Below are 27071 nucleotides of genomic sequence, written 5' to 3'. Positions count from 1 at the left end.
TGTGACCTAAATAATCCCAGTTATCAATTAACCTATTAATCTTGACACAGCTAGTCTTGATGATGAACGAGTATAAGCTCAAAATGCAATATTATGTTGAAAATTTGAATATCCATTGTCATATCAAAATTAGTATTGAGCATTTCCCTATGTGTCATGTAAATGTGTCTAAATTTAAGAAAAAGCTGCTTTAATTGAGCAATTATTTGTCTTTGTAAATTCTCCTTTGAAAACACGTTCTTCTTGTGACCAGTGAGGGACTAAAACATAAGTCCGTGTTTGGCTTTGAAGCTCCTCCCTGCTGTACAAACATGCATTCAAATGAGCTGGGCTGAGAAAGTGTAAAGTGGAGGTGCATTGAGGGGGTGTATAAGCTGGACTAATCCCCCTTCAGTGCATTTGTTGTGTCATTAGAGCTGTATGGAGCGGGGATCCTGTGACACGGGTCCTTTTCACTCCCATCGCCCTCAGCGACTTCACTGCGCAGCGCCAGTGTTGTGTCGGAGCCGCGCAGGATTTTCAAAGGTACGCGGGACCGTCCCTTTAAGACCACACAGACTGAGCACACAATGGCAAAAAAAAAATGACACACTGCAGGTTCAAGTTCACGCTCAAGCTTTATTTTTACCCTTTGCACATCACAATGGATGTTCTTTGCAAGTAGCATACGTTCAGTAAACTACAAAATAGCATTGTTACCACATAATCACTCGTTATCCAGCCCAATGTGAAACAAAGAGCATTGAGCAGTGCGTTAAGACTCCGTTTTATTAGGAGCAAGTTGGACAAGGTGCAAAACATCACCACAGTCTGCAGTTATCAGTCAAACTTTGTCCAAGCAACACATTTTGGTAAGATTACAATATGGGTTTAAAAATGTGACCAATCCAAGAGATGGGCGACTGTTAAGTTGTCGTTTTTGGGAGAAAGGTGTCAGAATACGGTGGACCACATTCATCGTTTCATATCCATGAGTTTCAGCTTCATGTTTATAACCAATGAAGTATAATAAAGTTAGAGAGATCACAGATTGTGCTTGCAGTGGCAATTGGCAATATGGTAAGAGCAGCAAAATACGAATTAAAAATATAGAGAACAGGTAATTCAGGGCCGGAAAATTCACTGATTCAAGGGTTTAAATGAACATAGAATGGTATAATTGTGGTTCGAATAATGTAAGGAACTGTACTTTGTTCCCGATTATGATCTATTTCCTTATCCATAGCTTTTGACAAACATAGGCATAAGATAATACAAAAAAGTCAAACTACAAAGGTAATAAGATTAAATTGAGATGGAAAAGTGTGATCTGTATGTTGATTACTGTTCATGGTATTCAGCTTCTTTATTGGTAACATTTTGATGATTTTTCAAAAAGACACCACATTTTGTTTTAAATTGACCTAACGGTCCTAAGTATTTGCTGTAGAAATTACTGAAGTATTGATTTTTATTTAATTTTTACACCACAAATTTTAATGTTATGTGAATGTTAACTTGGCTTCAAAAACATAAAATACAGTAGGATGATTCAAATTTTGGTCTGATCTTGTTCAGTCCAGCCTGTAAAATCAGTGTAAATGTTGTGAAAGCTTAGATTAGAACGACGAGAGACATATTTAGTCATAATTTTTGTTTATATCCTAAACAAAAGCAAGAAAAAGCTAACTGAATGCTTGTTAGAACTGCAGATATCATTAACAACTCTCTAAATAGATTAAAGTCGAGTATTATATTTGTCTTTCACGTGTAGTGGAGTCAAAGTAACAAGTACTCAATTAAAATACTCAAGTGCAGAAAACTATAACCAGCCTATTATTATACCTCATTGTTTTTGCACATTCAGACATTCAAAATATATATTTTGTTTTGAATCGTAAATCAAATCCCTCCGAAACCCAAGGATATAATTTGCGAATTGCGCGTCACGTTTTCGCCCTCGCACGCAAAAGCAGACCCGATGATTCAAACGCTTCACTCGTCCGGTTTGATTAGCAGTTGTGAGAGAAACACGAGATGTGCTTTGCAAAATCGTCCCCTCGTGTTCAGTGCAGTACAAGAGAAGCTGCTGAATCTAGTGTTCTATTTACAGCAGCCATTATTGAGATGGAAAGTGACCGGCCATAGCAGCATTATAGAGTCCACGGCTTTTACGTTCTGAGAGGTTTGTCTCGGTAAAAGCGTCACATTTTAAGTAGCATTTTGAGTACTAATTTACACAGCTTAATAGCAGTAGTAGAGCAGAGTGGTTAAAACCGTGATATCTCAGCAGTGACTCAATGAACAGATAATGGCATATTCGAATGGCACCATGCATGTATGTAAGGCAGATATATTATGTACTGAGAGACGCATGTAATAAAGCACAATATGCCAAGATGTGAGAACCAAAAGAACCCAGGAAAGACTTTGAGGCAACTAAATGTTTAGCCATTTTTGTATTGGCACAAAGGCGATAATAGCAAAAAGTAGGGCTGGGACAATTATGTCATTTTGTCACGTGGTTTTGCCGTATCGTGTCGCACCGGACCACATGTATCGCAATACTTTAATGACGTCCTGCTTGCAATTTATTGCTAGAGTTCTTAACTGCTTTCCACAGTTAAGAGTGTCATTGAATCTGCAGGAGAGAAAACTACTAACTCTTGATCTGTCACAAACACTATGGCTTGATTAACTACTGTAAATTCGACTTCCTTGTGGTTTTACGTTACATGTACGTATCTGTTGACATGGTTAAAGTTACAGGCAAAACCAGTGTGTTGGCATCAGAACTGTTGCATCAAAGCTAGTATAGCTTTGATGCTGATTGATTGCAAAAGGAAAGAAAGCTTGACCTACAAACAGATCTGCACGTTTACAAATGTCTGAGACTGATTTACTTTAGAAACTATATTTAAATCAATTCAGGGCAAAGTGCTGCAGTCCATAATAATATTGAACCATAATTTAAAATCAAGCGTGTCGTCCCAGCCCTATCAAAAAGTAAAGTAAATATAACAAAAAATGCCATGAAAGTTTAGTTAGTATACCCACAATTACTAACTTGGGCTCATTTAGTTCTGTTTAAGCCCTCTTTTAAAATAATCAGTGCTACTATTCAAAGGCTTTTCATATTTCATACATTTATAATAACTCCACACTGTTGCCGTTTATTCGAACAGCAACCATCGATGTGACCCGTGGTACTGTGTATTGTACCATCCGTCGACTGTGTGAGGTAGCGGCAATTTACTGTAAACAATACAACATAAGACGTAAATACAGTACGGCGAGTTCAAAACAAGCAACAAGAGAGTAGCCGTATTGCTGTTGCCTGCTTATTGCTGGCTTTTTAAAACGTTAAATGGCTCAGAAGGTAAAAACGGCGTCATTCGCTCCGAGACTAGAGCCGAGTGCTACGGTTCAACTCAAGCATTGCTCTCTTTCATCAAAATAAATACATCGGCTCTTCATCCGTCTGCACAAACACACGTGCGTGGCTCATAAATAAGGCTAGGGAGATGAGGAGTGTGCTATTTGTGCAGTAAAATATACGACTAAATATTATGGCCATCCCCCAAACGAAGGATGTCAATGGCATGGCTAATACCCCCTCGAGTGAAGTTCATTTATACGTCTGGTGAGATTGTGCGTGAACCTCTGTTCATTTGGGCGGGTCTTTTAGCTGGTGTTCCCTGAGCGCCCCGGTCAACGTGGCGGTCCACACGTGCAGGGCTGTGGCGGCCGACAGCGTGAGGAAGAAGAGGAAGGCCACCTGGAACCCAAACCAGTCCACCATTCCTCCGGCCAGAGTGCTGAACGTCAACTTCCCGAGCACCTCCAGCGTCGCCAAGAAACTGTAGTGCGTCGCCTGAAAGCAGAAGAAGTGAATAAAGGGCGCAACAGTAAACGTTTGAACGCTGCAACATGAACAAAAAAACAAGTAGTGCTAAACTCGAGAAAAAATACTCATGAAAGATTTGATTTGCCTCATGTCATAAAGTAAAATCTGTTTTCCCCCTGTGCCTCTTTGGGTCAAAATGAGTCCGCTGTGCGCTGCCTGCATCTGATTATACAGCGTTTTATTCTCCGTGAAGGAGGTAGTGCGCTGTTAGCATGCTAGTTGTTTTTAGCTTTACCTAAAAGGGAAGGACTTTGAACTGTGAATTGTCATCGTCTTAAAATAGGCAAAAAACACAACAAAATTCAAACTTTTATGAAAACTGTAGGTCTGTAGAACAAGCAGTGCCAATGGTTTAAGCTAGCGATATCCTATACAAATATTTTAGTAGATCCACGGCTTTCCCATGACGGCAAAACTTTCACTGGCTCTATCTGCAAGTAGTGGAAAAGCTCATAAACCCATCGTATACATGTTGACTGTTGCAAAGAATGTAAGCGAGAAGAGAGATCTGTTTGTCATGTTTTTAAGATGGTAAAAGTCAAGTACAGCATCTTTAGGTTACAAATGACGGGGCAAAGTTGATACTGCTGAAATCTGTAGTCTGCAACAACTCGACCAATCACATTCTTGCATTCTTATGGGTGGATAAGGAGCGTTGCCCAAGGACGGATCGACAAAGAGCTGGACAGATTTGAACCCGATGGCGCTAAACAGCTCAAACAACGTATCCTCAAAATACATGAAAACACACCCAATTGACTTGATTATTTGTTACTTGAGGGAATGTTCAAAGTGAGGTGAAATCCGAGCAAGGGGAAGGAAAAAGTTCGCCAAAGAAAGACAAACATTGTTGGAAAAGGAAGAGTGAGCTGGAGAGAGAGAGGTAAAAGAGAGGAAAGAGAGGAAAAAACGTAAAAAGTGGGGATTGATTCCTATCAGTTGTACCGCATCACGTGAGCGATACTGAACACTGAGGACGGTTAACAGAAAATGTGTGAAAACTTTAGTTGAAAGCCCCAAAGTGCAAAGGGACACAATGGAGGAGAAGACTAAAGAGGATAAGACACCTGAAAGAGAAAACGTGAGATCATGGCCCCAGATGCTGGAGACGAGCCAAGACGAGAACAGTATCTGTGCAGCCTTTGGGTTTTCCACAGAGAGACAGAGATTACCTAATGTGGCCGGCCTCCTCCCTGCACCGGAGAGCGCCACGCCGAAAACACCCAAACTCTGAGCTGACAGCCACAGGAGAGACCGGACAAACTGATTTATTAGGCTGATAAACGATACCGACAATCAAAACAGAGCCTAAAGCTCCAGAACTGAAGCACTGTTTAGATGCACTGAACAAAACAAAGCACATGTATTGTTTTTGTAAAATCAGGAAGTAATCTGGATCGCAAGAAAAAAATAGCATAGGAAGTTCTTTAATGACACGAAATACCTTATTGTTTAATAACCTATAAATAATCTATACATCTAGTTTTCTACATTTTCATATTTTTGGAATGGAATAAAATAAAACGTACTGCTTTTGTGATGAATAATAATGTAAAAAGTTCATAATGCTTTAGGTGTATTAGTCCCTGAGGTAATTGTTTGTAATTGTTTTATAGTTTTACATCGAAAGTTGCAGTTTGTCGATAGAAGGGGGAAAAAAAACGTAAAATGAAAATAAAAGTTGACAATTAGCAGAAATAGTAGAGCTGAGATTTAAAGTAGAATCCCACAGTTCAAACAATAATTCAACAAAATAAAAGGCGTGTGTGTGGATTTCGACCCTTGTTTGCGTTATGGTTGCTAGGTAACAGTTGTGGGATTACCTCACAGCTGCTGGTAAACGGTAAGATTAGGAAAGCGTTAAAGGGTATGGTTTAGGTTAGGGGGAAATGGGTACGGTGTAAGTACATGTAAGCAGCAGTGATTAAAAACAAACAAATGCATAACCTCCTGGCTTTATCTCATCTTATCTTATACAATAAAATTAATTAATTCATTTTATTTTTTTATACAGGGAAAACCCAATGAGAAAAGTTCTCTTTTTCATGGTTAAAACACAACACAAAATAAACAACAGACAAACACAACATATTAAAACACAAATAAAACATTGAATAAAATTAACAAATACATTAAAACACATTTACTTATACAATATGAGCTAAAATTGTATAAAACAAATGCATCGGCACTGGGGGTAGTACTTGACCAGTTCTTTAAAATTATTAAAAGGCATAAAATGATTTAATTTAAGTCTGTTTTGTTCCACAGGGAGGGAGCAAAGTTGTTGAAAGCCTTTTTTCCTGTCTCCGTGTTGACACGATGTGATTGTAAGATTAAAATGTCCTGAGACCTCAAACGGTGAATACCTGAACTGCAATAAACTTGAGAAATATACTGGCAAAATGCAAACTAGAGCCTTGTACACAAACAAAAGGCAGTGCTGCTCTCTTCTTGCATCCAATGATTGCCATTCTACTTTAGAGTATAGAGTAAATTATAAACCAGTCAAAAATAGAACAGTTTAGCAATTGATACTAACTCATCACCATGGCAACCAGATGATGTCTAGCACTAACCCACCTGCTGCTCATGCCCAACCAGGAGGTAACATTATAAACATCAACACAATTATCCAACTGGGGGAAAAAAAGGCACAATATTTAGTTAAATCTGAAATATAATCATGTTCACAACGTTTCAGTGAACTGTGTTGTCCAACCTGTCACATGCACTTCAAAAATAAACGATTTCTTGTACCAACTTGGTGGTGTAATTGGCACGGTTAACACGATGCGCTTTGTCACAGAGTTTGTCGCTGGCGAATAAAGCCAAACCTCAAAATGGAGTGGTCGAGGCCGGTTGCGCCTTTGCCCAACTTGAGCCGAGAGTGCGGTGTGCAGGCGGCAGGAGAGGGCGCTGAGAGAGGCCTGTGTGAGCGACCACAGCTAAGTGGAGTGCCTTTATTCTGAGCAACTTGTTTAACAGATTCAGTTTCTTCCTCCCGGGGATCGTTAACAAGCACTCACGCTATCAGCTTTCTGTCACTGGATACACTCCCTTCAGTACACGCACACACGCACGCACGCACGCACACACGCACACACACACACACACACACACACACACACACACACAAATGCCACGCACACGGGAAATGTGTTGCGAGGCGCTTCTCAAATTAACCCCGGCTCTCATCATGGCATGTTGTGATTGCGGCACATATTCTCGATAATTTATTTTATTAGTAACGAGATCCTGACTGCTGTGATCCGAGCCGCGGCACGCCTTTCCCACCCCCTCGTCTTTTATTTTAAACTGACAGCAATTTAGATGATAATTTGTCACTTTGGGAGATTGACAGGAGGCAAGTCTGAGCGGGCGCGTTAAACAGATCAGCCCCGGGGCACGTACAGTCGGGACAAAAGAGGGGCTCCGCCGAGGACGGGACCAGTCAGAGAAAGCGTTTTTTAACGGGGAAGAGATAGCAAGGTGCCGTGTCGGACAATGGGGAAAACGTGAGAGATGTTCCCGGCGCAACCAGACGATGACAGTGGCAGGCCGAGGCGATGACAGGCGAATGGGCGACGACAGGCGTGGCGCTGTGTTCTGGCTGAGCTCGCTTTGAAAAGACATGACCTAACATTATCAAATGGCATGATTGCGGCGAGGGAACGAAGCCATTATCCAACAACAAGAGTGACATAATAATAATAATAAGTGACATAAGAGACCGATTACTGTATCTATTTGAGCGACTGTTCAAGCTCCTTAACGACAAACCCAATTAGGCATCAGTTGGAAAGTCACTCCGCAATTGCCAAGTTTTATTTTATAGCATTTATTTCCCCTTGTGATGGCTTTGGACTGGAGCAGCAGCCCGTTGAATAAAGCTAAATGTGGCTTGTATAATTGGTGAAAATACACAACATGAGGAAAGTTGGGTAAAAATTAAAAAAATATGCAGCAGTTTGTCAGGAGCCCCACTAGAGCACAAATCAAGTCATTTATAGTTTTTAATGATTTGATTTCTTTGATTTTGTGAAAAGACCAGGATTCACAATTCTACTGGACTTCAAATACACAATTTATTTTTCAACAATATTTCCCATCATTGTGAGCTGCATTAGCTGTTGAATTTCTTTGATTTCTGTGTGAGCCAGGCTTTAAAATGGACCTGATCCGGACCTGGGCTGGATCCAGTTCTGGTCTTGACCTGATTTGGACTCAGTCTGAACACTAAAGATAAACACGTAGCATCAGTCAAGGCTATTTCACGATTCTTTCTCTAATGTGTTTAAGACAAAACCAAAAAGCTATTGATAAAAATATTCAAACGTAGCCTTGTTTTCGGGTACAGTTGAAGTAAAAAAATAAAATAATTTTCTTTAAAAATGGTTTGTATATATTGGGGAGCTAATTCAGGCATCAAGGGCAAAAGATGCATTTAAACATATATTGCAAACTGTGGGATTTATTGTGCTTAGTTTGAGAAAAAGAGGCAAATATTGGTGGAAAACATCGTTATTACCCTTATTGCTTTTTTAAAAAGATCCTCTTTCTGTTGTATTGTGGCAAATAACAGAATAATAACAGGACTTATAGAGGCAGGTAGAGATAAACACATCAATATTATTGTAATTATATGTTGGATGATTTTAAATAAAAGAGGTCTCGATCTCAGTGGGTTCTTGCCTGGTTAAGTAAATGTTAATAAATAAAAATAATAACAGAACTTACCGTGAATTACTTTTTGGACCCACTTAATGTATTTATTTATTACTTTTTATTGAAGGCCTACACTGTTTGATGGCTGCCGAAACTGGAAGGTAAACTCGCTTGAACTGTCAGAGCGTAGCGCGGGAGGACAGACCTACCTGGATGCTATCCTCAGCCCTTTGAGTGCAATGCATCATGGTAGTGAAAGTGAGTGTGGTGATGAGACCGCCCAGGAAGTGCTGAACGCTCATGCTGAGGACAGCCATACCTACAGAGACAGACGAGCCAAATCAAAACCACACAAAAACGAGAAGTGGAGCAGCGCAGAGTCAAACAATGGGAAATAACTTCTCTTTCTGCAGAAAACTATCAATTTGACAATATTCTGTGCACAGCGCTCTGTACTGTATGTCAAAGCAGAGCAGACAAAGCAGTGGAAACGGTGAGCTGCTGAAGTGTCTCTAACTCTGCTGTTCCCCAAACACATGTAGTGTATCCTCTGAGGGGAAGTGGCAGAGAAACACAAGAACCACAGAGCCCGTCGAATGCTGAATTATTCACCCAAGCTGCCGACTTTCTGCAGAATAAGAGTCTTCAGTCAGCGACACAAGGCGAGGAGCCACTGATCAGTCTGGAGGAGCGCGCAGTGTTGTCATGTAATATTGAAAAATGGGAAACTGAATGTTTTGGGTTTTTACGCCTGAATCTTTGTACTGTATGTAAAGTGGCGAGGAGCTAGGCCTGAGCTTTCAGACTGAGGGGCTTGATTGGGGAACAGACAGCTCTTGCAGAGATAAAGAGTATAGATATGAATCCCAAATGTTTGCGACTTGCTGTGCAATGGAATAAGACATGTAATTCAGACACCAGTGAATGTCTCTCTAAAGAGAAATAGCACCTGTCTATCACTGTCCCACCTCAGTCCACATTAACACCTAGAAACAACACATGAACTTTTACTGTACGTATGTGGCAGAAAAGGAATGCAATTTAACAAGAAATATATTTGTTTTTTTTTGGTATTCAGTATTATCAGTCAAATGTATTCAGAAAGGTGAGATGTATTGAAAAAATGAATAAAATTGCATGTTTTGTTTTGGAAATATGGAAAATTGGAATATTGAGTATATTATCAATAGTTAAAAAATATTATAAATTACAAGAAAAATACATTGATCGGAAATGTCTAGTGTAATCTTGATTATAAAGTGACATTTCTGCTCTTTTATTGTTCATTTTTGTGGTAGATTGAACCTCAACCCAGACATTTACAGGCACATTTAGCACATGCCTAATTGTTGCATAGTGGAAATATTGTCGGAACGAACAAATACTGGTTATTAACATTAACTTTTGTCAGTAACTCTACATTGTCATATACTCCTGGAAGTTACAGTACATAGTTAAAAATGGCAAATCTGTTCAGCACGACATGTAAAAACCCTTTATGACTGCTTTGTTGATTTAAGAGGAAGCACGCCAACAGTGACAGAACGGTCTAAACGTGGCTCGGTTGCCAGGCCTCACCTTTCATGAGTGGCGACGGCTCCAGCACCGTGAGCAGTGAACTCTGGAAGACCATGCTGATGGTTCTCAGCACAAACACCCGCCGCATCAGAGCCCCGATGCTGCGGAGACGGACAGAACAAAGCACCAATCAGAGGACTCGCTCGACCTCCCAACTTTTCCCGCGCAATATCGATGAGCAGCCGCAACACAAACACACATAGACGGATGAACGCATGTGCACGTGAGCCGGTAAACAAGTCTCCAGACACTAATTGATTCCCCCGTCAGCACGAGAAAATGGTCCCCCCGGTGGGTTTGCTTCATGACGTAATCAATAACCTAAGGAGATGCCCAGCGTGTGAGGGGTAATTAATCAGTGTTAAGAGCGCACACACAAACAAGCGACACACACCGGGCTTAACGGTGCCAATCACTCAGTGGACGCCTGCCACTCAAACACTACTGCGTTTGTTTACATGGTTTTTCTATCTAATTATTTATCTGTGAACATGTGTGAGCGGGTCGCAAAGAGCAATAAGTTTACGGAGCGAAACCACTAAGACTTGACACTCCGTCCAAGTGTCAGAGTCTATGTGTGAGAGATATTGAGCCAAATCAACTGTAATGAGCCTTTAACTAGAGCAGACATGTCCAAACTATGGCCAGGGGGCCAAATGCGGCCCTCAGAACAATTATTGTTCTGTATAATTGCAAAAATTCAAGCATTTTCATGTTATACTTAATATTAACATTCCTATTAAAGTCTTATTAAAAGGTGTGGAGGCTCATCGAAACTATGTCAACTACAAAATTTCGAAAGATTCACTTGTTTGTGGCCCTTTACTCCATATAAGTTTCAAAATTTGGCCATCTGTGAAAAAAAGTTTGGACACTCCTGAACCAGAGGGCAGAGTAGACAAACTTTGTACTTAAGTAAGCATAAAGTTACTTTAAAAGAGTAGAAGTAGACTCAAATAGTAGAAGATTTCAGCTGTCAATGGTTGAATAATGAACTTGACTCATAAATGCAAACTACTAAAGTGTTTTCATCCGCTGTTTATATTTAGCACACAAACGGGCAAAAAAAAAAGTGTTAAAAGTGTCTTTTAGGGTTCGTTCACACCATATCAAAATTGGGATTAAAACCTGGATCAAAAATTTGATCTAAACCAAGACCAAACTAGGAATGTATTAGTGTGAACAGCCTAAATGTAATTAGTTGAGGTTTCAGATAAATGTGAAACGACCCACAAAAGTGAAGAAAATGTATAAAGTTTATACCCTTACAACTATTAGGTTGGTATAACATCATAATGCTTGAATTGTTCCAATTTTACAGTAATAAGGTACGGTACTACTTTTTGTTGTTTGGACCAACTTAGAAGGAAGTCGAAGGGCCAACATAAATGGGTCTGAGGGCCGCATTTGGCCCCCAGGCTGTAGTTTAGACATACCGTCCTTAGACTGTCCTTCTCTGCAAAAACAACTACAAAACCCTGTGGGGAAAAAGAATAAACATCAGGGAGAACCACAGAGAAAATGTATTAACATGACTCGAGATCATTCTAAAACTGTTCAGCAAAGGTCCAATTCTGCCCCGTTTGTGATTATTTTGTTTTAGTGTCGCTGCTTGTTTCGACAATAGTTTTAGTATTGATTAGTTACTGATTATTGACACTTTCGACAGCCCTGGTCTTATTTTGCGTCCTCTCCTCCCTCCTCTCTCAGCCTTTCCTCGCTCCAATGTGGAAAACCAATCCTGCATCATTCACATGCTAAAGACATTCTCCTCAGCGCTGCCTTCTCAATGACACTCTTTCATATCACGCACTCTGGGTAGAAGCTGTGTGTGCTGTGGCGGTGTGTGTGCTTCGTGTGTGTGCTTCGTGTGTGTGTGTGCTGTGTGTGCTGTGTGTGTGCTGTGTGTGTGCTTCGTGTGTGCTGTGTGTGGTGTGTGTGGTGTGTGTGGTGTGTGCTTCGTGTGTGCTGTGTGTGGTGTGTGTGTGTGTGTGTGTGTGTGTGTGTGTGTGTGTGTGCGTGTGTGTGTGTGCGTGTGTGTGCGTGTGCGTGTGCGTGTGCGTGTGCTTCAGGTGTGTGTGTGAGAGAGAGAACCTGCCTGGCTGCCACCTCACACGGGCCGGTCCCAGATAAGAATAGCCTCATTCTCAGGTTGCCTCTGGTGGTGGAGGTAAAAGGGGGGTCCACTCACAGACCACTCAAGCGCTTCTGATGGCGGGCGGGGATCGAGAGAAACCTTCCAACTGAGCTTTTAGAGATGGGAGCGAAGCCTACTTCTACTCCAGTTCACATACAAAAACAACTCTACTGTTTGCTACGGATTGTCAAGCTCAGTCGGTCAGTCGTAATTATTCAGGTCTAAGGATGCCAGGATTATTAGGTGAATCGATAATCGTGATTATTCAGGTCACAATAAATAGTAAAATATAAAAAAAACAATAATCGGCACAGTTTTTGAAGCAAAATTAGTGTTTTGTATGTAATGTTTTTTTTAGTTCAATTTAGAGTCCAAAAAATAGACCTAATTGTATTTTTTTCTTTTATCTGGCTGTTTTGTCACATTTACTTTATTTTGACAGGAAGTTTGATTTTCATGAAGTTGGTCACAAATTTAAGGAATAGTAATAGTAAAAGAATGAAGTTTTTTCTCACAATGGTCCTGGAATTTGTATAAATAGGTCAAGACAAACATACAATAAAATAGATAATTGAATCACCAAACATTTCCATACTTTTAACTGGTGTTGTTAGCAATCTATTAGCAATCAAAACAACAAACAACTTTCCATCTGACTACATGTTACTATAGTAACAAAAAGAAAACATTACCAAGTCCAAGTGAAAAAAAATATACAAATAAAATTGGAAAAATATAATATTAAGAGTCAAATTTGCGTAGATATAAATACAAACTCAGGGGCAAAAACAAAAAAGAACAAATAATAGTGCAGAAATATCACCTTTATAACCTTATTTGAAAGCTTATCACATAACTTTTTTCATTTTTCATCGGCTCTTTTTGCAGCTACAAGCAATATTCTGGATATTCACATGTTGCGCATCTTCATAACAACATTCACAATATTATCTAAATTTTGATATTTTGCAGACTTCTAGTTCTACATGCCTCTTTTTTTATTCCCCTCATTTTCCCACGATGAGAGTAAAAACCTTAAGAAACCCTAAGAAATGGAGGATCAAACGCTGGACCTTAAAGCCTCATTAAAAGGCCTCATGCCAAGTGTATTTTCACTTGTGTGTGAACCTTTTACCAGTCTACCATCCACCAAATCTTTAAACCGAGATGAGGAAAGAACAAGCGGGTGAAAATACAAAGCTAAACTATGACAATGACATCTTTTCAAAGCCCCTTTTGCCTTAAGAAACACAGGCCTTTTGAGACTTGCACTGTGTTTGCCAGTGTCACTTTACAAGAGAGAAAAAAACTAACTCTGGAAGCATATGAAGACATAACACGGGACAAAAAGCCTGATGCTAGAAAGAGCGAGGAGCAAAGGAGACATGAGAACGAACAAACAAAGAGAACAAAGATTTGTAAAATAACACACATACAATCAAATTATAATGAAATAGCGTGGAAATGAACCTATCACATGCAAGTACGGCATCTGAAGTTTTTTACAATTCACCTTATTCTGTATCTTTACTTCTGTTCAGACTTTGACTGATGGTAATTTAAGCGAGAATTGCAATCATTTCTATGGAGAACTAGAGAAGAGTCTTGCTGCTAAAAAATATAACAAAAATCAAAAACACTGCCCTGTTGTTCTGGGAGGCTTGAGAGCAGCTTTGTATCCGTATCAGGGTTCGATACTAAAACTAGTATCAAACTAGAAACTTGATTCTCATTTGAGCAAATATCGATACTGAAAGTATGAACAGGGAAAAAATTGACCCTTCCTAAACAGCTTCGATCTTGAGCTTTATAAGAACCAGTATAAGACCACAATAATAAAGTGCAACTACTTTGTATTGACAAAGACCTAAAAAAGAGAATCTTTAATTGTCGTTGTGATATCAAAATTTATAGCAAGAATCAGGTATATTCCTTAGAATCAATAGAAGAATTTGAGCTCAGTGCAAAATCACACAAGCAAAAGGAGGGGCACATTTAATGGTGGCACTTGTGGCAAATTATGGAATCAGGTAAAGAGTGACGGCTTGTGATGAATCAAATTCAAAGTTCCTGAATTATTTGGGGGCGTTACCTGAAGGGGGTTGAGAGCTGGCAGCTCCTGAGCTACACGTCCTAACCGAATCTAATTTACACATTTATTTGGAATAATTTGCAGCAAGCGTGAGCGAGTATACAGCATGGCAAAACATGTCTGTGGCTGATGGCCAAACGTGTGCATTTAGCAATATTATTTATCACACCTTTTTTCAAGCATGGAAGCATAATATTAGGCCAGTTCACACATCCAGATGCTTGTTAATGAGGTTTTGATGGTACAGTATGTTGTAAAATGTTCCACCTTCTGCAGAGTCTTAACAAGGACACCTCCATTTGTACCATTGTTGCTAGGTGGTTAGCACTTTCTATGACGAGCATCATCCAAATGTTACAGAATTTGTCCTTCTCCAATATGATCAGTTTCCTTGGTTAACTCGTCTCACAGTGGTACTGTATGTCCTGCACTTCTCATGGTACAGCTGACCTTCTGAGATACTATTTAAAACTCTATGTGTGGAAGCTTAGTCATGCTTGAATAGCCAGTACTAGTGCAATATGTTGAGTATTCAAGTCACCAGGTCACGGACTGATGGTAGATAAACCTCTAGTACCTCTCATTAGGAACACACTTATTTCTCCTAACAGTTTAAAAAGTACTACTTAAAATTATTTGGGCCAATTCATGATAAAGCTCATTTTTTGTACCCCCGGCCATGGAGAACCCTGGTATACAGCATTGACTGCACGTGTTTTCTGCAACATTACACAAACCAAAGGACTGAAGCTAACTCCTTTTTATCTTTCCCCATAAAAACTGCACATCGGAGTATGTAATGTATAATGTGAGCGTCAAACCACTAGGCTTCATGACGCTATTGTTGTTATTTTTAGCAAAGCCTTACATCACACTGGCCATAGGCTCCACTATAACGTGACACTAGTTAAAGCAGATGTACAAATCTTAGGTAACTGTTTTGGCACCAACTGTACAAAATCAAAAAGCTCAGGGGGGAAAGGGAAACAGGTAGATCTGGAAACATGAGTGAGGCAGTATGATTTATGCTAGAAGACAAGGTAAAGCATGGCGCAAAACCACAAATGGAAATGTAAAAATGGAATAATAATTCCTGCATTCAATTGCTACAAATATAACATAAAGTTGTACATGAGAAGCCTGATATTTCTTTACTCCCTGAAGGGTGCATTTACGGCTCAAGCTCAATTCACTCTCGACAAGACACTGAAGTTCTCTGAGCACTTACGGTAAATCCAGCTTCTGTTTATGTATAGAGTAAGAGCAACAGTGGGAGCAAAGTGACAATATTGAGTGGATGTATTTTAAAGACGCATGAGTCTACACAGCGTTACAGGACATAGGAAGCAGGAGAGAGGAGGAGGAGGCGATGACGGACTCTGATGGGAATGAAGCAGGAGCCTACGTTATGCAATTCACTTCAAAGTCAGGTCTAAGGGCACACACACTTTGACTAGAGATGGGCACTATATACAAAATATAAATTGGAAGGTTTGAATAAAAGTTGGCATTAGCCGTGGGAAACGGTTAGCTTAGCCAACTGCTTCTGCGCAAAGGACTGAATAATAAAACAGATAATATTGTCTGAATATTGTTATCGAGATACACAAAAAACAACAATATTTTAATGACATTAATATGAATGTATATTTTTTACTTAAAAATAAAATAAAAAGGGGGAAAAAAAGATTCCTTCTATCTTGATTTTCACTGCATGGAGATTTGTTTATTTTTCTTACCGTTTGCCTTACAAACAACTGCTTTTCTCCATTTTGAGATCATTTAAATGGTAAATGACTAACTTCAAGGCACCTGAAGCGCTCTAAATCAAAGAACCACTCCCCCATTCTCACACACATTCACACACCAGAGAACACAGACACTGGCGACGAGGCAGGTTAAGTGTCTTTCCCAAGGACACAACGGCAGTATTCTGGGCCAGTAGATCTGAGCGCTCCTCAGATCAGAGGACGACCACTCCACAAACAGAGCTACATCACCTCATTTGGGATTTACCTGAACTGACCGAGCAGCAGGCCTCCCAGAGACGAGCCGCAGATGGAGAATCCCATGGCGATGATCCCGTTCCAAAAGCCCAGCTCCCGGGCCGTCATGTGATGGTCCAACAGGAAGAGAGGGAACATGGTGACCGCGCCCTGCTCACCTGCGTGTGACACAACAGAGGGAGAAGATTTCAAGAACGTAACTAACATGTATCGGTATATTATTCTTAATGGATAATCCAAACAACCTCATGTGTAAACGTTGTGCTGCTTCTATGAACTTTCCACGATAAACGTTAGTACAAAAGAAACAATGTGACTTCTGAAGACAGGTGCCATAAGAAAGTTGTACCTGACGATTTCGCCCGCACAGCTAACATGGTTTTCTGGAGATGACGACAACACAATCAAACACTAAACTAAACACTCGGTCGGGGCTATTCCTGGAAAGTGTCAATAATAGATGTCTGACAAGAAAAAGACAACTCTCAGTCACTTTATCAAACCGAGACCTGGTACTTTTCCGAAAGCGGTGAAAGGGAAAACACAAAAAAAACTTGCTAAAGATGAAACGGGCCGCACAAAGACCTCTCAGTCAGAATGAAAAGTTTTCCCGGAGACTTCTTGTGTGTGGTTTTGAGTGCGGGGGTAATGCTCTGCCGAAACATTACAGTAAAATATTCAGCGTCGCCGACTACACGCCATTATTATATTAATGGAGAGCGACTTCACAAAGACAGTGGGACCAAGGAGCTGCGGTGACTGACAGCTCGGTTCCCAGACTGCTGTCAAAGCCGACGCAGCACAACCAGCCATCCACTCACTCTGTCAGCCAGGAGACAAACAAAAATAGAGGAAGAGGGGGAAAAAGAAGACACATGAAACGGATAGGAATGAAAAAGAGGAAGTGTGAGAGAGAGAGAGAGGGAGGAAGCCGAGGGGCTCCTTGTGAAGGGAAGAGTGGCAGCGCGACCGAGGGTGTCACAGTGCGAGCGCTGGTGTGACAAGTCGACAGAAAACACCGGTTTTCTCTGTATAAAATGTGCACCGACATGCTCTTTTTTAAATTTGATTGTACTTTTATTGTTTTTTAATATATACATATAATACCAACAAAAACAAAATAACAATAAACAAGACACAGAGAGCAACATGACAAAAGCAAAAAGACTAGTTTGTCATTTGTCCCAGTGTTTGACCCATTTGTCCATTTTAACATTCAGTGCAAAAGTTGGTCTTTCCAGTTTTTTAGTGCAGGAAAAAGTACATTGCACAAGTATCCTTCTATAGTTTTATATCTGATTAAATATGATATGGTTTTAAAGTTAAATACAAGCGAAGAGCGGTGACTTCGCTTGTATTTAACTCAATACTCAAGCGAAGAGCGGTGACTTAATGAAACAAGCGAAGAGCGAAGAGCGGTGACTTAATGAAACAACTATACAGAGATGTCCAATGTAAGGTCATTTTTCACACAATTCATAAGAGTCCAAACCCTGCACCCAAATTCTGTAAGAACACATTGACGTAAAGAGAACGAGAGAGACACAAAGGAGAGAATGACAGGTGAGCAGAAGGCTGAAATCAATGGTGGCAGCAGTGACGTGATGCAATGATAACAACCAATTTCTTGTGAAGCAAAACATTAATTATTGCACTCTTCAGGATTCTAGAAGGAGAAAAAAGCAATGCCTCAATTTTTAAGAAGAAATAATAATGCTTTGCTCAACTTTCAGTGCAATTCAAGTCAACCTCAGGAGATGAAGTCGATAAAGAATGAACTTTGTGGCTGGAGTGGTACAGAGTAAATAATGTACTTTTGTGTGTAAATCAGTACATGTTTTTTTTCCCCCACAGAGAATATTGTGAATATTGTATTGCTGCTCATTGTGACAAAATTAGGCCACTGCGAAATGTCTGCATCCAATAAAGAAGTTAAAAGATATATATAGATATAGATCAGTCAAAATCAGATGCTGAGTGATATAAAAAGTAGTATCAAAACAAGAAAATCATATGAACAAGCGTCAATAAAAATAAAAAGGGGGACAAAATTCCAGAGAAAGAATATAGGAAAGTAGTATTATTTACAACAAATTGTTTCAAAAATAATGTTATTTAATTATTGAGGTATTGAAATCGGTCTTGCGCATCAAACCCATTACTTAGCATTGATACTAGTTTGAAATGTTAGTATCTTGTGCCTAAAATGACTTAATGTAGATATTATCAATGACGCGGTCAAGGGAGCAAGGAACGAGTTAACAGACTTTAATACCCACTTCTGTCTTTTGCAGAGGCAAAATCAGGTATTTATTACAATGTCTCACTCATTATTTAAATGTATGAATAAGGGTTTGGGCATTTCACTGCACAAAAAGGTTGTTCTTAGTTGCCAAGACCTAAGACTGAATCCATGGCTCTCCACTACACATGTGTCACCCTCTGTAGAAGTCTGCAGTAATCACATTAGTCATAATAAAGTCAACATTGTCGACTCTGGAGCCCATGCTGCTGCTGTTGTTTACCCATGATTCCCTGCTCCTGCGCCCGTCTGCCTGTTGTTTAGCTCAGAGCGCTCACAGTCCTGTCTTCAGCTAATTATTTCTTTAAAGAGAGGGCTGTTGGGAGGAGACCGTGTAGACAAACACAAGCAGGCTGATTATTCCTTTCTATAAATATTCTCATAGCAACAATTGTCCATTTCAGAGGGGATTTTATTAGACGTCCACAAAGATTAAGTAAGCGCGAGTGGAGAGGAAGAGGCAAGTGTTGGGGGATTTGGGAAACGAGAAAATTACATTAAAGAGATTTTATGGCGACGTCGGCAATGGGGAAAAACATCTTAAATCACAGGTGGAAATGTACAGCACACACAAAATACATGCACAATGCAAACCCCCAAAATACCATAATTACAATAAAATAAAAATGGCTTAAAATATCTGACACATTTGTGTGCAGGTGTGAGCAATATTGACATTTTTTTCATCTTAATAACTTCATTTTTGGTGTGTCCAGATAATTAATCAGACGATGTTATGTCAGCCCAACAGAAATGTGTTAAAACATGTCTTTAAATGTATTAGTTAAGGTTTAATTATCAGACAAATGTCAAATGTCTCAGAAAAGTGCAGAAATACCACCTTATCCTCTAATTTGAAAGTTTGCATTTTTTACTATAAACAAGACATCAATATTAAAAGAACAACATTCATGATTATCTAAATTTCCATATATTGCCCACCTGCTTTTCAAAAGTCGCAACAAAATAATTTTTTTCACATGACTAACGATTACTCACGAACCACACTAATACTCTTTTTAAGGTCAAGATTTTAGACAATAAACACAAAATAATAGCCCTTTCTTTATAAAACATAATGGTCTACTACTACTAGTTATAAAACCGTTCACGACAATGATAATATATATTTTTTGTGTCAATACTTATCTGTTTGTTACTAGTTTTAGTATCGATATATATTCGATTCTTGCTCATTTTGACAACCTTAATTTGTTTAAATGCATTTGAATAATAGACTCCACTTCACCTTCAGCTGAATTACGCGCACACTGGAGAAGCAACTGAAAACAAATGAGTTCATATACAATTGAACCGCTGCACATAGAGTAATTCCCTGATCCCTGCTAATAGACTTGGAGCGATGGCGTTACAGAGGAGTGGATGGATGGTACGGGGTGGGATCAGCAGGGGGTGAAGGAGGGTGGGAGGGAGGTAGTGGGAGTGGGGTTTACACAGAGGTGAGAGGTCGATGAGGACGCGGTGGGTTCAAAGTGCACGGATCACAGAGGACAACCAGGACAACCTTATCCCGTAAGCAGAGCGCGCTTCATACATAGTACATGCAGCCGCACATGGCCGCAGCAGAGGGATGAGGCACGTAGTTATCGGCTCATCCGCTCCCCTCAGGACAGGCGCGTAAACAGAGCCCTCTCTTCACACGTTGCCAGGGTATCCTATGCATTCGTGGCTTCCGAGACACGCACGCGGCACGGAGAGGGAGCTGCTAAAATCAATGTACAGTCGATGTCAAGGGTTTTCTCTGCCCCCGGGGGGACGCTTACAAAGGACAATCATCTCTGGGAGCTTCAAAAATGTTCTGATCAACTTGAGCCTATTATGTAGAGTATGTAACTCCACGTAGTTGTACACGCCAGGTCATTCGTGATCACAAATTAACAGCTAACTACAAAAACTGGTATTATTTGACAACGACAAAAGCTAAGAATCATCCAGCCAAAAATAAAATACAAAGCAGCAGCAGAAAATTGTTCATCAATACAACAAATGTATGGATTAAGATTGGAATATGGATGTTTAAAAATATTTCCCTTAGTATTAAACTTTTGTGCATTATAATCCACAAGGACAAAGACATTTTTAAACTGTAATGGCTTTTGACACGCATTTGTCTTGCCATTGTACACGTCGTCTTTGTTGGAGCACCATGTGGCGGTTGTTTATTAATTTACTTCAGCTTCCTTCAGCCTTGCTCCCTTCAGTCCTGCCTTTTCCCTCTGGAAAATACTGCCTCTTTTCCAACTTGAGATTCAAAAATCTTTCATAACTCCATTGCCCGCTGGACCATGCACCAACCGTGAAAGAAGTGTGTTTATCTCAAATATCGTACCTTTTTTTCTTTCTTTGACCACTTTTTAATGCACAATAACATAATTAAAACTAAATATTAGCACAATGAAATATGTTGACTGTTTATGCAACAAACCTGAAATATTTTCTGGCGAACGCAAGACGCCAAGGTGATGACAACCACATATGTGCAACGCCTTAAACCACCACACCACCGGCGAGCACTCACTTTCATAACAATGTAGGTTGATTATTCTTATTACAGGTACTTTTTTTTATCAATACAAGTTCACCATTTTCAACACGTCTTCAATCAAACAACGCAAAGTTCTTCACTATTGAGTTTCTGTGTCCCCTGCAATGTTACAAACTTCACGGGAAAGAAAAATGAGAGGTGAGCAAGATCTTTTCTGTTTATCTATTCTTCAATGTGTCCAGCTGGTCAATTCCCAGAGAAAGGCAGCACCGACGCTCACCATCACTCATTTCTCCCGTCAGACACTGTAGAACTAATGATGAAAAATGGCCATCTTGGAAGCGTGCAACGGGGCAGAGTTCAAAGTGAAAAGCGAGCAATAGATTCTCCCCATTAAAAACATACAGTATAAATTACACAATGATTACTGATGAACAATGTGACCTTTTTGTGTGTGTGTTTTGTTTTTTCTACAGCGGAGAAGGAAGCATTTAGGGCCCTATTTTTACCCTCCTTCCTTTCCTTATCCAAATATGTCTATCGCTCTATCCCTGTAGAGCAAAAAGTCTATTAATTCAAAAATATTCATTAGCTCGCGGCCTTGTGCAATAGCTTAAAAGAGGACAACTGCCGTTTAAGTCGTAATGGGGTGGTGTTGTTCCATGCTGTACTCGGTTTAGCCGTAAGATGATGATAAAGATATAGATCATATGACAAAAATGTTGTCTGTGCGATAATGATATGGCCAACTATTTCCTGACGTGCCTTCATTGATAATTACAACAATCACTTATAGTTAAAAACATTAAAACTGGAATCATCTTTTTTGAGGCTCAATATTTTTATAATTTTTGGGAAATGTTTTAATTTGTTGTTGAGCTCTAGATGTTTGACAGAACTTCCACTAACATAGATACTAAAGAACTTTCTGCTATTTATTCATTTAGACAAGTGATGTCAAGATTATTAAGTTAATCAATAATAGTGTTTTTTTTCTAGGTCACAATATAATTTTAAAGACTAAAAAATTATAATTGTGACATTTATGTATAAAAAAAGACAAAAATTCAATTAAATTTGTATAAAAATGACAATTTTCTAGCTAAGTTTTTTTTTTGTTCATTTAAATGAAATGTGACGATTTTAGAAGAAAAATTATGTTATCTTGCCGGTTATGTCAAATTAATCATTCAGAAAGTTTGATTTAATAAAACAGGTCACATACTGAGGAGTAGTAATGTGTTAAGAAAACATGAAAGAAAGAACATTATATTGCCGTTTTGGTTTATTCTCACAATAATTGTTATAAGATAACAAGATGAAATCGTGACATCCCTAATTGCAGTTAAAGTTTTATACATTTTGAAAAGGGTTTACTGGTATTATTCTGGGGTTACTGTGATATTCTTCTGTAACATATCGCACCTTGACATTTGTTATTGTGACAGACTTACCAATGCCATTATGCAAATGTATACAAATATGTAAGAACAGCCATTCTGATTAGTGCTTTCACTCTATGCATACATCGCTTTTGACCACCTAAAAACTGCTGATGTCTATCATATGAATTGTTAAGGTGAGACACGGCAGGTGAACGGGTAAAATATTAAATTGAGGACGATTGATTTTAAACTTTATCCGTAGTTTACTTACATAGACGTAAGAAAAATAAATATTACAAGTTTTTCATCATGTAATCTTTGCGATGTCAAGATCATTCGGTTAATGGATAATGGTGATTATTTAGGTCACAATACAATCGTACAAACTAAGCCATAATTATCATGGCCTTTTTAGACCCAAAAATACTTTAAATTATTTCAATTCAATCTATTATCCTGAATGATAAGGTATGGCTGTTTATGTTGACTTACACATTATGACAAGTGTATTATTGACCTATTCACTAAAGTTTATCATTCAGAAAGGCTGATGACAGACTGGAGGAATTGTGATCTATCAGACCATTTTGAACGTTTGGTCAGGTGTCATTAAACAATAATAATCTTAACCCTAACGTTTGATATTGTGACATCCCTATTTGGGACGTATCACTCAGAAAAATGGACAGAGCCCTTATTGTCTCTCCTTAAGAGTCGTGATCAGGATAAATACCTTACAATTTTTGTTTTTGTCTCCTCTTGCTTATTTATTATTCGCAGAGCTGACTCTTCCTCCCCCTCGCTCCGCCCGCCCCTGGAGACCAGATAGGGCTCCCATGATGCCCCTGCCCTTAGATGGCACAGAGGTCGTAGTTCAGGCGCAGGGCTCTCACCGATTGGCTGCTGCGTTGGACTCTGTGCAAACTCCACTTCATTAGGGAACGATGCGGCAGAGCGGGGTCAGTATTGGGAAAGGGGGAGCGGCAGCAGACACCCTGATCGCCAGCCGCACACAAACAAAACGCTTGGACAAAAACAATAATGTCTCACATGGTCAATTACGCTGGCAACATTCAGAAAATTACACAATCATTTTGCCCCAAACGATGGAAAATATTTAGGCTCGAACATCAGCAGCAAGAGACACAGCAATTAATGACTCGTTCATGAAAACACAAGCAGTAATTGTTGTTATCAGACGGATGCGTGAACTCGTGCGACAGGGAGAGTCCTCGTCAGGGGGGGGATCCTGGTCCCTAGACAGATTAGGGGTCCAGGCAGGCTTCATATTTGTCTAGTGTACTGTCGTCTGCTGGGACTCATCCGATTACCAGGCCACCCTCACTCAACACTCATTTAAAAACACACACACACACACACACACAAACACACAAACACACACACACATTCTAAAAACAAAGACCATACATTCATACACAAGCTCAAGTGAAAGCTATGCAAATGTGAGGAGACAATTATATTCCCACCACCCACATAAACATCAATGTGATGCACTGTCTTCTCCTGCAGTTTGTGAACGCCACAGACACAAAGAGACTAATCCTTACATAATCCCCTTCTGCTACCAAACACCAAACTCTCTCCCACACATAAACACAGTAAGAGTTATCCAAAACTATGACTTCTCTTACGAGATGGCACGAAATACGAATTCAAAACAAACTCCGGAAAAGATTTAAACTTAGTCTCACAATGGGCATTATTCTAGCAACCAACATCTATTGAGACTTGTGCGTCATTGAGACTTGGGCATTTTATTCCCACAGTGAAAAGTACACCTGCCAAAACTTTATACAATGCCTTACTTACAGTGATGACTTTCTCAACTGTAACAGCACAGATACAAGTCAGTCCAAATACAAAAACCAACAGAGACATCTAGTGGTAAGTGTGTGCCCCTGCATCGAGTGCTTCAAGATTTCACAATAAATTACTTATTTATCTACTGGCTGAAAGAGAGCTTTTATCTAAATGGGTAGTGGGCGCTATAGAGTAAATTTGTTACATGGTATTAATTATTTCCAATCAGACAATAAAAACGCATTAGTGAGTGAAATATGAGCTCCGTAGATCAATTCCATTAGGTTTGACTTGTCCTTGTTTTATTGTGCTGTCAGTGTCCTCCAGCCCCTACTTCTTCTTCGTGTGTTCCCCTTCTAAATTTGACGGTCGTGACTTGCTCTTCCCTTTTAATATCTCTGTCTCGGGAAGAGGTCAGTCATCCATTGTGTCGTCCTTTATGTTTTATGTGTTGTATATTGATTTAATTGCTATATCCTTTTTTAGTTTGGGCTGGATTTCCCTCGTGGCACGTGTTGACTTGTTTGGTGTTTTTCTGTTATAAACGGAGGGTGCCTCCAAAGGATAAACCTATCTCGTGGCCATTCATAAAACAACGCAAGAACAATCCGGTCACACATATAGTGTCTGCTTTCAAATAATCATCACCATCATCACCATCATCACCATCACCATCATCATCATCATCATCTTATAATCTTATAATATATTCCAGTAAGTACAGCACCTTTGAGATGATCATCATACTCACCAAGTTTGTATGTTAACACGTACAAGACGGTCCAGGGGGTGCCAGGTACTGCAAGCAGCTTTCTCCACACAATCCATGAAGTCTCTGCTGCTCTCTTGCTGCCATCTGCTGGTGGCCCCTTTAAAGTCTCCTCATCCAACACTGGGGCCCCCAACACAAACAGAGCCACACCTGCATATACAAACATGAGGAGCACAAACATCCAAGCCCATCCGGCTACGTCGATGACAGCCAATAAGCCACCTCCAGCGAACACAGAGCCAGCTTTGTAGCCAACCACTTGGGCTGTGTTGCCAAGGCCAAGTTCCCCACGACCTTTAAGCAAAGCCACAGCCGCTCCATCTACAGCTATGTCCTGGAATGAGGCCAACGTGTTCATGGCCAGGAGTGTTGCTGCTACTCCCCATATGTGCGCCTCAGGGGCTAGAGCAGCACTGGACGCACACGTGAGGGCCAGACCAGACACAGTCCCTACAATCCAGCGGCGCTTTGTACCAACACGGTCTATAAGAGGAGCCCACAGGACCTTGAGAACCCAGGGGAAGTAGAGGACTTTAGTAAAGCTGATGCGGGTGAGAGAATGGCCAGCTCCTCGCAAGTAAACAGGAAGCAGTGAAGACTGGAGTCCATAGGGGATGCCCTGTACAAAGTACAAAAGGCCCAAGAAGACCAGCTTGTCATTCATGTCTGCGGTGAGATGACCCTGTGGAGGGGCTGTGAGGTGACCCTGTGGAGGGGCTGTGAGGTGACCCTGTGGAGGGGCTGTGAGGTGATCCTGTGGAGGGGCTGTGAGGTGATCCTGTGGAGGGGCTGTGAGGTGATCCTGTGGAGGGGCTGTGAGGTGACCCTGTGGAGGGGCTGTGAGGTGACCCTGTGGAGGGGCTGTGAGGTGATCCTGTGGAGGGGCTGTGAGGTGATCCTGTGGAGGGGCTGTGAGGTGATCCTGTGGAGGGGCTGTGAGGTGACCCTATGGAGGGGCTGTGAGGTGTGGAGGGGCAGTGATGCAGGGTGCTGGTCAGGTCATTGTCAGACACTGTGCTGATGTCCTTCATGAACCCCTCTGGATGCACAGCCCAGTGCACGACACTCTGTCCTGAAACACACAGACTGAAGGATAGTTACACTTGTTGTCAGTGTAACCTTGCTGAGGATGTCACTGCTGCTTTATTGCCTCAGCTATGTTACTTCTATGGCGCTAATATTAGCCACGTCAAACGACAGCACTAGCCGGGTGCACCACATAAAGACAAACGTACGTATATATCTTATCTTCACGAATCAATAAAACCACTGATCAAATCTACAAAAGCAAAACAACCATAAGTTTTGTTGTCAATTAATAATTAGCTTCTGTTAGCCACACAAGCCTATGCTAAACAGAATAAAGCTATCTGTGATACAGTGTTAAATCATGTTAGCATTAGCTTACTATGTTTAAAAGGCGCTTCTTCTCAGTTTGAAGATAAATCTTGACATTCAGCAGGAAAGTTCAGTGAGGCGTTTGCAGACCATATGTTTGTGTTTCTGTTGGTGACTCCGCTCGGTGCAGCAGTGCGCTGGGTTGCCAGATCTGAGTGACACATTCCAGCCTCAGGGTTGAAAATGCGCTGCAGCAGAGAACGACCTGTGTAATACACATGGTGTAATAGTGTAGCTCTATAAACAACGATACTTAACCCAGACCTTAGCTTAGGACCCACCCCTGGGACCGTGGAACTGTAATATAATTGTTCCATTTTGTTCACATCTGATGAAAGAGAACTCTCCATTTTTTACTTAAAAATAAAGCTGCAACCTGCTTGCTTCCAGTCAAATCAATCATTCTGAGAAGCATCAGAGTCAGTTTGTACAGCAAACTAATCAATAGAACTTGTATATGGATTCCGTCTGGACATGTTTGCTTTAACCCTAAAACAAAAGCAAGAAAGCGAGGCGAAAT

At 40.3% G+C, this 27071-nt stretch overlaps 1 protein-coding gene across 2 annotated transcripts; it reads right to left on the bottom strand.

The window, feature by feature from the left end:
* Positions 1 to 598: 598 nt before the first annotated feature.
* mfsd3 (major facilitator superfamily domain containing 3) lies at positions 599 to 26706 on the bottom strand. Of its 2 annotated transcripts, none has more exons than XM_072433132.1 (6): positions 26642 to 26706; positions 25133 to 26225; positions 16378 to 16525; positions 10133 to 10233; positions 8764 to 8873; positions 599 to 3853 (listed from the first exon to the last, which is right to left on the bottom strand). In XM_072433132.1, exons 2-6 carry the CDS (start codon positions 25815 to 25817, stop codon positions 3647 to 3649), a joined length of 1251 nt encoding a protein of 416 aa, XP_072289233.1. In that variant the 5' UTR covers positions 25818 to 26225; positions 26642 to 26706; the 3' UTR covers positions 599 to 3646. The 2 variants fall into 2 exon arrangements, with proteins under 2 accessions (XP_072289233.1, XP_072289232.1); XM_072433131.1 differs by having other exon boundaries at positions 26562 to 26671.
* Between the last annotated feature and the right edge of the window lie 365 nt (positions 26707 to 27071).

This window comes from Eucyclogobius newberryi, unplaced genomic scaffold (assembly GCF_026437365.1).
Source record: "Eucyclogobius newberryi isolate DKJ021-1_F unplaced genomic scaffold, fEucNew1.0.hap1 SCAF_6, whole genome shotgun sequence".
NCBI classification, from domain to species: Eukaryota; Metazoa; Chordata; class Actinopteri; order Gobiiformes; family Gobiidae; genus Eucyclogobius; species Eucyclogobius newberryi.
The sequence above is the reverse complement of the archived record's forward strand: the minus strand, read 5'-3'. Positions and strand labels throughout refer to the sequence as shown.

Coding starts and splice junctions, on each gene's coding strand:
- mfsd3 (XM_072433132.1), bottom strand. CDS start 25,817: ATGAATGACAAGCTGGTCTTCTTGGGCCTTTTGTACTTTGTACAGGGC. Junction 16,526..25,132: donor CGTGTTAACATACAAACTTG/GTGAGTATGATG, acceptor TGTCACACGCAG/GTGAGCAGGGCGCGGTCACC. Junction 3,854..8,763: donor GGGCTGAGGATAGCATCCAG/GTAGGTCTGTCC, acceptor TTCTGCTTTCAG/GCGACGCACTACAGTTTCTT.